This window comes from Anas acuta, chromosome 13 (genome assembly GCF_963932015.1).
Source record: "Anas acuta chromosome 13, bAnaAcu1.1, whole genome shotgun sequence".
Taxonomy (NCBI): domain Eukaryota; kingdom Metazoa; phylum Chordata; class Aves; order Anseriformes; family Anatidae; genus Anas; species Anas acuta.
This window is the reverse complement of record NC_088991.1, coordinates 2969390-2981527: the sequence shown is the minus strand read 5'-3', so window position 1 is coordinate 2981527 and position 12138 is coordinate 2969390. Positions and strand designations below refer to the sequence as shown.

The 12138-nt window shown below is 52.0% G+C and overlaps 1 protein-coding gene across 1 annotated transcript; it reads right to left on the bottom strand.

The window, feature by feature from the left end:
- On the bottom strand, positions 1–3976 carry LOC137863852 (ATPase family AAA domain-containing protein 2-like). Its single transcript, XM_068697386.1, has 5 exons — positions 3923–3976; positions 3177–3356; positions 1825–1954; positions 1477–1673; positions 1–330 (listed from the first exon to the last, which is right to left on the bottom strand). Exons 1-5 carry the CDS (start codon positions 3974–3976, stop codon positions 121–123), a joined length of 771 nt encoding a protein of 256 aa, XP_068553487.1. The 3' UTR covers positions 1–120.
- Positions 3977–12138: the final 8162 nt, after the last annotated feature.

The window sequence follows — 12138 nt, the reverse complement described above, 5'->3', positions numbered from 1 at the left end:
TTCCATGCCCAAGTAGCAAAATGATAAAATATTTACAATGTGGTAAGAGATGTTCTCTGTGGATGTCCAAAATCATCTAATCCATCCAAAGTCTATTGTCCGCACACAGCATTTATCCATCTATACGTTTGACAGATTTTTTAAACTAGGGCTAAAAAGCACATCCTCGCTTGTAGATCTTTGATCTGGGTAGTACTCTAAGGCATTGTTACAGATTAGATCAATGTCCTTCAGATAGTCTCCTGCAGTGAGGTACTGGCGCGAGTCAATTTGAGTCAGAACTGTTGAAAGATCCATCGGCTCTTTAATCCTTGTGGCATAGTCAGGTATCTGCAGATCAAATACAAGCATTCAGAGGTTTTCTTAACCTTGCACACTGTCTACCAAAATTATTCTGAAAACTTTAAATAAACGACTTCCTAAAAACCCTGAACATTTGCAATGCATCAGAAGATGCTGAAATTAACCAGTTTGCTTCTCAAAAATGGAAGGGCTCTTTCAACTGGCATTAGAGCTGCTAGGAGAGGACAACAAGAAGTAGGGAGGTCAGAAGCACGTTCATGGTACAGAAGAAACACTGAGGGTGGGAGATTCATTTCGCTTTGCTTCAGAAAATCACAACAGTGAAAGCTGAGTAAGCCATCCGACATTCTTTTTGCTGTCGACATTGAGGAAAAGGTGCATGAATTGCACCTGTGAAGTACCTATTACAGGCATCTACTTTAGAATGAGATAACTAGGCCCAGAGGTGCTGATTTCTTCCCTCAGACCATAAGACGAGCCTAATGACTAGTTCAGATGAGGACATACGTATCTGTCTAGATTTTTCACAGCTCAAGAACCTAGGAGAAAAGGGGAAGAAAAGCCAGTGGATGCCCACATGAAGAGGCCTTTGCTGATCCGCAGGTATAGTCAAGTTACACCTGTCTTTGAAATATACGCCCCTAGTTTAGGCTTATCTAATCAATTAAGGAGAAAAAGGGATCTAAGCAGCCAATTGGAGGAAAAAGAAAACACACTGCACTTATGGTTGATTCCTATTGAGGAGTTCCAGATGAAACAGAGAACAGGATCTCAAAACTTATTTTTACAAACTGCTGCTCCTATTCCTGTTCCCACAGGAACTGACAGTCCAATAAAGGGTTTTAGACTTCATTAAAGTAGTCCTGTAAGTACTGTTTGTAATTATAAGGAAAGATCCCTGTGCTTTTCAGTGCTGTGACATGCCTACATATCAAAGCCTTTTCACAAGCAGACTGTGTTGGCATTTGGACTGGCTTTTTAGAATGAAACCAAGGCTTTCAGTGAATAATCCGGTAAGAGACATCTGAGAGTCAGTAGAAGTAAAAGCACTGCCTCTGCTTCTTGCAAAATCCTAATAGTGCAGCCCTAAAAACAAAGTTGAACCTTCCCCAAAACGCTGAGAAATACCAACACTGAGAAGTTACAGACACACACAGATCAGCACTAGTTTACCTTCTGTGGGTCAACGGGCTTTGCAAATTCCCTGAAACGTCTGTCAGTGGCAAGTCTGTGAGTAACGTCCCTCAAGAAAATTCTAAGTTCACGCAAGGTATCCTCCTCTTCCTCCTCCAGCATCCCTACTTCTTCCTCTTGTGGCTTCTGAGGCTCAGCTGGTGGTGCTACAAGCAGGACTTCCAGTGTCCGATGAACTTCAATTAATCAGGAAAAATTAGCCAATTTACAGTACTCAAATATAAGCATATGACAAATTAATGACAGAAAATGACCACCAAAGCAAATCCCAAAGAGCTAGTAACTTCGATAGGAAAGTTTTAGATGTACTTCTTATATCCTCCTCACCTGTTTTCTTTACAGGAGGCTTAGCCACTTGATTTAGAATTAGGCCCTCAAAAAAAGCTGCTCTCTCTGCCCTACCAGGCAACTCAATATTGCACACTTCTCCAAATTCCTTATTAAATAATTTTTGGATCTAAAGCAGAAGGAGGAAAGACATTTCAGATTTAAGGCCACAAAAACTCATCTTCTATTCCAAAAAGACGAGTACCTTTTAAAATTAATAATAACCTGAAGAACACAAACTGAAAAAAGTTATCTTCCTGGCCTTTAAGGCTACATTTTCACAGGCTGGCACGGCAAATTCAAACATCACCTTTAAGAATCACCTGTAGAATTAAATCTTGGTGAAGGGATTGTACGCTATACTGATAAAGTAATGCCTTTCACCACATCCAACATCGCCTCCTTTGTATTTACTTGCCTTGCTGCATCCTTTACTTAGAACCTTTATGACTATAGAGGGAAGAGAAAGGCTTCAGCAGACAAGTGAGGGCTTTTTGCTGAGTTTTTATTTCTCTACCAAAAGGTGTCTGAAGTAGCTAGTACCTCTACGTCTTCCTCCATTTTCAATTTCTAGTATTAAAAGGTAGGTAAGGAATTTCACTACTTATTTTAGAAGGAATTTAGAACCTGTACAAAAACTTCTGTGGGAACTCAAGCACTTTCAAAGCAGTTGATAATAAACACGTCTAGGTAAGACCCGTTCTCTTCCCCCAATAACTGAGACAAAATAATCAGAATGAGAACAGCGTGTTCCTGTTTTGGGCACCTTCCCTTAATGTAAACTCTCAGAAGTCAATGAAGTTCTGCATGTACTTTTACTACAGTTTATTTAGGAATACAACTAGAATTCCATTCCAAAGTTACTTGAGCAGAAATTGGAACTCAGCTTTCCAGCTTGGAAAGCTTTGGCCTATATGAAGAAAGAAACTGATTTTTTTTTATTTTTTTTTTAATCAAAGTGTTTCAATTCTCTACTAAATTGCATTATTAGCAGTTTACCTAACATAGCATGGAATGGCAGACTGTCAGAAGAAATCTCTTCAGTAAAAACATCCTCTTGTCATTTCAAGCACTGCATATTCTTGACTGAACCACTTTGTAGCCACCGGAATTATTGTATTAATTTATTATTTGCATGCGTGAGAAGGGGGTGAAAGTCACTTGCTTGACTCAGAAAAAAACTTAAGCAGATGCTTTCACAGTATTCTTTTTCTCTAAGCAAATTTTAAATGATTTGTTAGGGTGCCTGAGTAATAACAGTAGGCATTTAAGAAAGCACAGCATTTTGATGCTGAAAGCATTCATAAATTACAAGAAACTGAAGAAATAGTAAGAAAAGTATTGACAAATACCTCTTCTGGGAGATCTGAGTGACGTACATCAGACGTAGCAAGCAGCAAAACTGGCGAAAATGCTGGAAGAGTTAGAGTTAGAAAAGTAAGTTTCAAGGCAGGTCCAACGTTGTCCCACCATAAATGGATATCTGGGACATAAAATATGCTTGGTGCTGTCTTCTGAGCATTTCGGATCAGCTAGTGAAAAGGAAAGCTTGGGTAAGAAAACTAAAACACGTAGAATAACCTGTTAATACATAGCTACATAGCCAACTGACTGCCCCATGAAATGAAACTATGTGAACAGAGTGGCAAGCATCCTTTCACATAAGGAATTTCTCTGTGCACCCTTTCAGATTACCAATATTCGAAGAACTCTAGTCAGAAGATGGGAAGGATATATTCAGGCAGTGGCTAGACACCGTAGCTATATGGCCACAGCCACAATCTTCACATAACAAAGAAAGGAAATGTCCCTCTTATGGGACACATCAGTATTCAGTCGTGTAACATGTTTGTCCTTACTTGTATGGCTCTCAAATGTTTCCACTAAAGGTAAAAATATTTTAAGGTAGTGATGCCAAACAATAAAATGGATTTCCTGCCTAAAACTAAAAACACCAAATCTGTTCATTTTTTCTAGTTAAAACCACATCAGCATGTGAATGAAGTGTTTTGTGAATGTTAATGCTTTTATTGCACATACTGCAACAGCACAAGTTGTGTATGTCCGTGTGAAAACAAAATAAACAGAAGCCCCAAACCTTGGTTGCCTTACTAATACAATTTAGAAGAAGGCTACAAAAAGTAGCCGACATGCAGTCTGATACAGAGCCATCTACTGGGAGCACACAGTCTTAGGAGGCAATGAGAACTACTTTCTGGATCCCAGGGAGATGAGCAGCATTTCTTTCCACAAAGAGATGTTTATTAGCAACACCGCCCAGCTTCCTGAGCTGCTAGCAACATCGTCACTGTAAAACTGGGTATGGAAAATGTGGACATGTACAACATCCAGATTGTTTGTGGTTTTGTCTAAAAGAAAAGGGGATTTTCAGACAGAAGCAAACGTCCCAGCACATTAAAACAAGGCCACCTCCATTACCAATTAATTTTGCTCACCTTACTTGCAACTCGATTGATCCTTTACATACAGTCAGTGAATCCGATGAGAATAAAAAGAAAAAAGGTACCTGTCCGCAGATTTCTTCTGGCAGTGCGACGTTTGTAAGCAGAACAGGGTGTGAACGGGAAACTTCTCCAAAGTGTGCAACACCGCGGGTGCCACGTAAGAAACCTGGCCGTACCCTTCTTTTCCTACTATTAGCAGACGGGGCCGGCATGATGTTGGTTCGCAGAAAGCACTCCTAGAACAAGAGTTAAGAAAACAAGTTTATAAATGAGGTGCTGAATAGACACACACAGATGTTCCAAGTAATTTTCCTATAGACTTTCTTTTCCCTCCCCAAATAATCCAAATGGCAGTGGTACATTAAATACATGTAAGATTTCCAGTTAAGTTATTCAGTCATTCCAATTGTTTCATCTTCTTCCCTTGTGTTTCCTATTCTTTACTGAACCAAGACTGCAAATTAATATCCCTGCAATCTTGCTTCACTACTAGGAAATAAATTTGTGAGGAGCATTTGTTTCCCCACTACAATCAGGCTGTACCTTTGCTGGCTTAAATCAAAGATGCTAGAGACTTCGCCTTGCTCTAGAGGACAGAAAATCTTCTGGACAGCACAGCAATAGAAACTGAGAAAAATAACCGATCCAGCTGTGACAACATGATCTAACTTTCCAACTGTGGGCTTGCATGACTTCCATACTAAAATACCACAAGATTAACACAACTTGGTGTCTTAACAAATAAAGACACCATTCAAATTTTTCTCAAGGTGTTTTAACAAGCCATTGCTCAGTTTTCTTTCTGCTACATAATTCACTACTGGTTTAACACTCCTGGAAAACAGAAGGGCAAAAGGTGGCAACACAAACCCATAAAGTTAGGGTATTTTTAGCTAAAAGGACAGACAGGACATTTATGTGGTCTTGAGTCTTTCAAAGAATGCCATGGATTAAGTCAACGTGTTCTGGTAGTCTACAGATCACTTTGGCTTAGGAAGAGAAGCCTGGGCTTTTCAGTTTGGTCATTCAGAGCAACTTCATTACAACTTTAGTCCCTTCACCCTTTCTTCTTGTGAATACCAAGCACCCCTTCAACACACAAACTTGATGTTACCCCTACTTCTACCACCGCTCGCACTTTTAACAGCTGGAACTGTTTACAAAGACTCAGCAGTCCTGAGAATTTAAACATAACAGGGATGTATCTTTCTTTACCTGCTGAAACAGAGGCGTTTTTTCTCTGGTCCGTCAGGCATTGCATCTTTTAATTCATCTCCAGAAACCAAGGATGCATCGTCATCACTGTCGAACATATCATCTTGTAAAATAGGGTTTAAATGGTCTGAAAGACAAAAGAGGTTTGTTAACTTTCCTGAATAGCCTTTGTCTCGTTCTCTTACATTAATACAGCTTCTAAATCAGTGCCAAAACCCTTTCTTCATTTGAGAGCACACACTGAAAGCTATTTCCTAGAGTTCATCCTACCACAGATCTAGGGAGATGGCACAAGGCCCTACAAAGCTGTACTAAGTCCCACTGATGTGTACGTATAAGGTACGCTACTCTTGGTGATTTTTTTCTCCCCCTTAGAATAAAGGAGATTACGAACAATTTCTGCAGTTGCTAAATAGCTAAAAAAAAAAAAAAAAAAAAAGACTATTTCTTTCTGGAGGAGGTTCCCACAATGAAAGCACGGGGATTAAGGATGTGATGGCTACAGAATTCCATTCATCTAGTAAATATCAATGCTAATTGATCTCACATGCACATGTATAGTACGATCCACAAACATTTAAATTAGGAGACTGGTTAAAAATGATGGTAGCTAAAACAATATTTAGCTTAGACCAGTTATACTTGTATACTGGTCCTGACATTCTTCAGAAAGGAATTAGAAACATTGACCTAGAAATCCTTCCCCTCCAGACATCTGAGTTTTGATTTTTTAAAGAAAAATAGGTGCCTTATACTTCAAACCTCAAGTCAACCTCTACAAATGCTAATTACCTTAGCTGCCGTCAGAAGCAGGATGCTTCAGTAGAGAATGCATCGTCCTTTACTGTATATTGAGTCATTCAGAGCTTCCATTTGGCATTTCAGTTTCGAATCCAGAAAAAAACCTATGCGTTATCTTCCAGCGGGAGCGTGGGTGTCGTGTGCTAGCCGCACCGGGGTCCGGATCCCATTTCGGGCGCCAAGGGGAAGAAGATCCTACAACACGGTTGTCCGGCCACAAGCGTTGTGGCTGCTAGCCGTGTCGTGAAGTGGAGGCTGTCGTTCACCACCTCGGAGTTACGCAGTCCCGGAGACCGCGGATTCAGACAGTCCAGAGCGGCAGGCGTCCGGATGTGGACCCTGGGCTCCGGTCCTGGGCGACGTGTGTGCTAGCCGCGCCGGGGTCCGGGTTCGGTCTCGGTCGGCTCGAGGAAGGTGATCCCACGACACGGGTGACCGGCCAAAAGCGGTGTGGGTGCCAGCCTTGCCGCGAAGCTGGAGGCTGTGGTCCGCTCGCTCGGGATCTGTCCGTCCCCGAGACAAGGGTTCTGTCCTGTCCGGAGCGGCGGCCATCCTTCCCGAACACCCACGCTCCGATCCTGGGCGACGTGTGTGCTAGCCGCAAAGGGATCCTGGTCAGACCTCGGTCGGCTTCGCTATGGCGATGGCAAAACACGAGTGTACCTCCACGGGCAGCGTGTGCCCGGCTTTAGGAGTCCTAGGCTTCATCCTGGGTGACGTGTGTGCTAGCCGCGCCGGGGTCCGGATCCCATTTCGGGCGCCTCGGGGAAGGAGATTCTACGACACGGTTTTCTGGCCATAAGAGTTGTGGCTGCTAGCCGTGTCGTGAAGTGGAGCCTGTCTTTCACCGGCTCGGAGTTACGCAGTGCCGGGGACCGGGGATTCAGTCCTGTCCAGAGCGGCAGGCGTCCGGATGTGGACCCTGGGCTCTGGTCCTGCGCGACGTGTGTACTAGCCGCGCCGGGGTCCGGGTTCGGTCTCGGTCGGCTCGAGGAAGGTGATCCCACGACACGGGTGACCGGCCAAGACGTGCATGCGTAGCAGCCGTGTCGTGAAACAGGAGGCTCTGAATCGCTGGCTCAGGGAGTGGCTGTCCCCGAGACCAGGGCTTCTGTCCTGTCCGGAGCGGCAGCCGTCCTTCCCGAACGCCGAGGCTCCGGTCCTGGGTGACGTGTGTGCTAGCCGCACTGCGGTCCGGATCCCGCTTCGGGCGGACTGGGGACAGCGATCCCGCGACACGGTTGTCCGGCCACGAGCGGCGTGGGAGCTAATACTTGCAACGAAGCGTGAGCCTGTCATCCGCCGCTTCGTGGACTAGCAGTCGCGGGGACCTGGGGTTCTGTCCCTTCCGAGCCGCAGCCGTCCGTCCCGAACACTCACGCTACGGTCCCGGGCTACGTGTGTGCTACCCGCGCTGGGGTCCGGATCCCATTTCGGGCGCCTCGCGGAAGGAGATTCTACGACACGGTTTTCTGGCCATAAGAGTTGTGGCTGCTAGCCGTATCGTGAAGTGGAGGCTGTCGTTCACCGACTCGGAGTTACGCGGTCCCGGGGACCGGGGATTCAGTCCTGTCCAGAGCGGCAGGCGTCCGGATGTGGACCCTGGGCTCTGGTCTTGCGCGACGTGTGTACTAGCCGCGCCGGGGTCCGGGTTCGGTCTCGGTCGGCTCGGGAAAGGAGATCCCACGACACGGTTGTGCGGCCACGAGCTGCATGCGTAGCAGCCGTGTCGTGAAACAGGAGGCTGTCATCCGCCGCCTCGTGGGCTGGCAGTCGCGGGGACCTGGGGTTCTGTCGTCTGCGGAGCGGCAGCCGTCCGTCCCGAACATCCCCGTTCCTATCCTGGGCGACGTGTGTGCTAGCCGCACTGGGTTCCGGGTCGGACCTCTGTCGGCTCCGCTATGGCGATCGCAGGACACGAGTGTCCCTCCACGGGCAGCGTGGGTCCGGCTTCCCGAGCCCCTAGTCTCCGGTCCTGGGCGACGTGTGTGCTAGCCGCAGCGGGGTAAGAATCCCGTCTGTGCGGATTGGGGACAGCGATCACACGACACTGTTGTCCGGCCACAAGCGCTGTGGGTACCAGCCGTGTCGAGAAGCTGGAGGCTGTCGTCCGCCGGCTCGGCGGCTGGCAATCACGCGGACCCGGGGTTCTTTCCTGTCCGGAGCGGCAGCCGTCCGTATCGACACCCTGGGCTCCGATCCTGGGTGACGTGTGTGCTAGCCGGACCGCGGTCCGGGTCCCACGTCGATCGGCTCCGGGAAAGCGATTGCCGGACACGGGTGTCCGTCTACGGGCAGTGTGGGACCGGCTGTGCAGAGCTCCTTGGCTCCGATCCTGGGCGACGTGTGTGCTAGCCGCAGCGGACTCCCTGTCCCGTTTCTGGGGGCTCTGGGACCGCGGTCCACGACAGGGTTGTCCGTCCTCGACCGGCACGGTTGTCAGCCGTGTCATGAAGCCAGGACTCCTGTCCGCCGGCTAGGGGGCTGGCTGTCCCCGAGACCAGGGCTTCTGTCCTGTCCGGAGCGGCGGCCGTCCATCCCGAACACCCACGATCCGATCCTGGGCGACGAGTGTGCTAGCCGCACCGCGGTCCGGATCCCGTTTCGGGCGGACTGGGGACAACGATCCCGCGACACGGTTGTCCGGCCTCGAGCGGCTTGCGTAGCAGCCGTGTAGTGAAACAGGAAGCTGTCATCCGCTGTCTCGCGGGCTGGCTGTCCCCGAGACCAGGGCTTCTGTCCTGTCCGGAGCGGCGGCCGTCCGTCCCGAACACCCACGCTCCTATCCTGGGCGACGTGTGTGCTAGCCGCAGCGGACTCCCTGTCCCGTTTCTGGGGGCTCTGGGACCGCAGTCCACGACAGGGTTGTCCGTCCTCGACCGGCACGGTTGTCAGCTGTGTCATGAAGCCAGGACTCTTGTCCGCTGGCTCAGGGAGTGGCTGTCCCCGAGACCGGGGCTTCTGTCCTGTCCGGAGCGGCGGCCGTCCATCCCGAACACCCACGCTCCGATCCTGGGCGACGAGTGTGCTAGCCGCAAAGGGATCCTGGTCAGACCTCGGTCGGCTTCGCTATGGCGATGGCAAAACACGAGTGTACCTCCACGGGCAGCGAGTGCCCGGCTTTAGGAGTCCTAGGCTTCATCCTGGGTGACGTGTGTGCTAGCCGCGCCGGGGTCCGGATCCCATTTCGGGCGCCTCGCGGAAGGAGATTCTACGACACGGTTTTCTGGCCATAAGAGTTGTGGCTGCTAGCCGTGTCGTGAAGTGGAGCCTGTCGTTCACCGACTCGGAGTTACGCGGTCCCGGGGACCGGGGATTCAGTCCTGTCCAGAGCGGCAGGCGTCCGGATGTGGACCCTGGGCTCTGGTCCTGCGCGACGTGTGTACTAGCCGCGCCGGGGTCCGGGTTCGGTCTCGGTCGGCTCGAGGAAGGTGATCCCACGACACGGGTGACCGGCCAAGACCTGCATGCGTAGCAGCCGTGTCGTGAAACAGGAGGCTCTGAATCGCTGGCTCAGGGAGTGGCTGTCCCCGAGACCAGGGCTTCTGTCCTGTCCGGAGCGGCAGCCGTCCTTCCCGAACGCCGAGGCTCCGGTCCTGGGCGACGTGTGTGCTAGCCGCACTGCGGTCCGGATCCCGCTTCGGGCGGACTGGGGACAGCGATCCCGCGACACGGTTGTCCGGCCACGAGCGGCGTGGGAGCCAGACTTGCCGCGAAGCGTGAAGCTGTCATCCGCCGCCTCGTGGGCTGGCAGTCGCGGGGACCTGGGGTTCTTTCCTGTCCAGAGCGGCAGACGTCCGTATCGACACCCTGGGCTCCGATCCTGGGCGACGTGTGTGATAGCCGCAAAGGGATCCTGGTCAGACCTCGGTCGGCTTCGCTATGGCGATGGCAAAACACGAGTGTACCTCCACGGGCAGCGAGTGCCCGGCTTTAGGAGTCCTAGGCTTTATCCTGGGTGACGTGTGTGCTAGCCGCGCCGGGGTCCGGATCCCATTTCGGGCGCCTCGCGGAAGGAGATTCTACGACACGGTTTTCTGGCCATAAGAGTTGTGGCTGCTAGCCGTATCGTGAAGTGGAGGCTGTCGTTCACCGACTCGGAGTTACGCGGTCCCGGGGACCGGGGATTCAGTCCTGTCCAGAGCGGCAGGCGTCCGGATGTGGACCCTGGGCTCTGGTCTTGCGCGACGTGTGTACTAGCCGCGCCGGGGTCCGGGTTCGGTCTCGGTCGGCTCGGGAAAGGAGATCCCACGACACGGTTGTGCGGCCACGAGCTGCATGCGTAGCAGCCGTGTCGTGAAACAGGAGGCTGTCATCCGCCGCCTCGTGGGCTGGCAGTCGCGGGGACCTGGGGTTCTGTCGTCTGCGGAGCGGCAGCCGTCCGTCCCGAACATCCCCGTTCCTATCCTGGGCGACGTGTGTGCTAGCCGCACTGGGTTCCGGGTCGGACCTCTGTCGGCTCCGCTATGGCGATCGCAGGACACGAGTGTCCCTCCACGGGCAGCGTGGGTCCGGCTTCCCGAGCCCCTAGTCTCCGGTCCTGGGCGACGTGTGTGCTAGCCGCAGCGGGGTAAGAATCCCGTCTGTGCGGATTGGGGACAGCGATCACACGACACTGTTGTCCGGCCACAAGCGCTGTGGGTACCAGCCGTGTCGAGAAGCTGGAGGCTGTCGTCCGCCGGCTCGGCGGCTGGCAATCACGCGGACCCGGGGTTCTTTCCTGTCCGGAGCGGCAGCCGTCCGTATCGACACCCTGGGCTCCGATCCTGGGTGACGTGTGTGCTAGCCGGACCGCGGTCCGGGTCCCACGTCGATCGGCTCCGGGAAAGCGATTGCCGGACACGGGTGTCCGTCTACGGGCAGTGTGGGACCGGCTGTGCAGAGCTCCTTGGCTCCGATCCTGGGCGACGTGTGTGCTAGCCGCAGCGGACTCCCTGTCCCGTTTCTGGGGGCTCTGGGACCGCGGTCCACGACAGGGTTGTCCGTCCTCGACCGGCACGGTTGTCAGCCGTGTCATGAAGCCAGGACTCCTGTCCGCCGGCTAGGGGGCTGGCTGTCCGCGAGACCAGGGCTTCTGTCCTGTCCGGAGCGGCGGCCGTCCATCCCGAACACCCACGATCCGATCCTGGGCGACGAGTGTGCTAGCCGCACCGCGGTCCGGATCCCGTTTCGGGCGGACTGGGGACAACGATCCCGCGACACGGTTGTCCGGCCTCGAGCGGCTTGCGTAGCAGCCGTGTAGTGAAACAGGAAGCTGTCATCCGCTGTCTCGCGGGCTGGCTGTCCCCGAGACCAGGGCTTCTGTCCTGTCCGGAGCGGCGGCCGTCCGTCCCGAACACCCACGCTCCTATCCTGGGCGACGTGTGTGCTAGCCGCAGCGGACTCCCTGTCCCGTTTCTGGGGGCTCTGGGACCGCAGTCCACGACAGGGTTGTCCGTCCTCGACCGGCACGGTTGTCAGCTGTGTCATGAAGCCAGGACTCTTGTCCGCTGGCTCAGGGAGTGGCTGTCCCCGAGACCAGGGCTTCTGTCCTGTCCGGAGCGGCGGCCGTCCATCCCGAACACCCACGCTCCGATCCTGGGCGACGAGTGTGCTAGCCGCAAAGGGATCCTGGTCAGACCTCGGTCGGCTTCGCTATGGCGATGGCAAAACACGAGTGTACCTCCACGGGCAGCGAGTGCCCGGCTTTAGGAGTCCTAGGCTTCATCCTGGGTGACGTGTGTGCTAGCCGCGCCGGGGTCCGGATCCCATTTCGGGCGCCTCGCGGAAGGAGATTCTACGACACGGTTTTCTGGCCATAAGAGTTGTGGCTGCTAGCCGTGTCGTGAAGTGG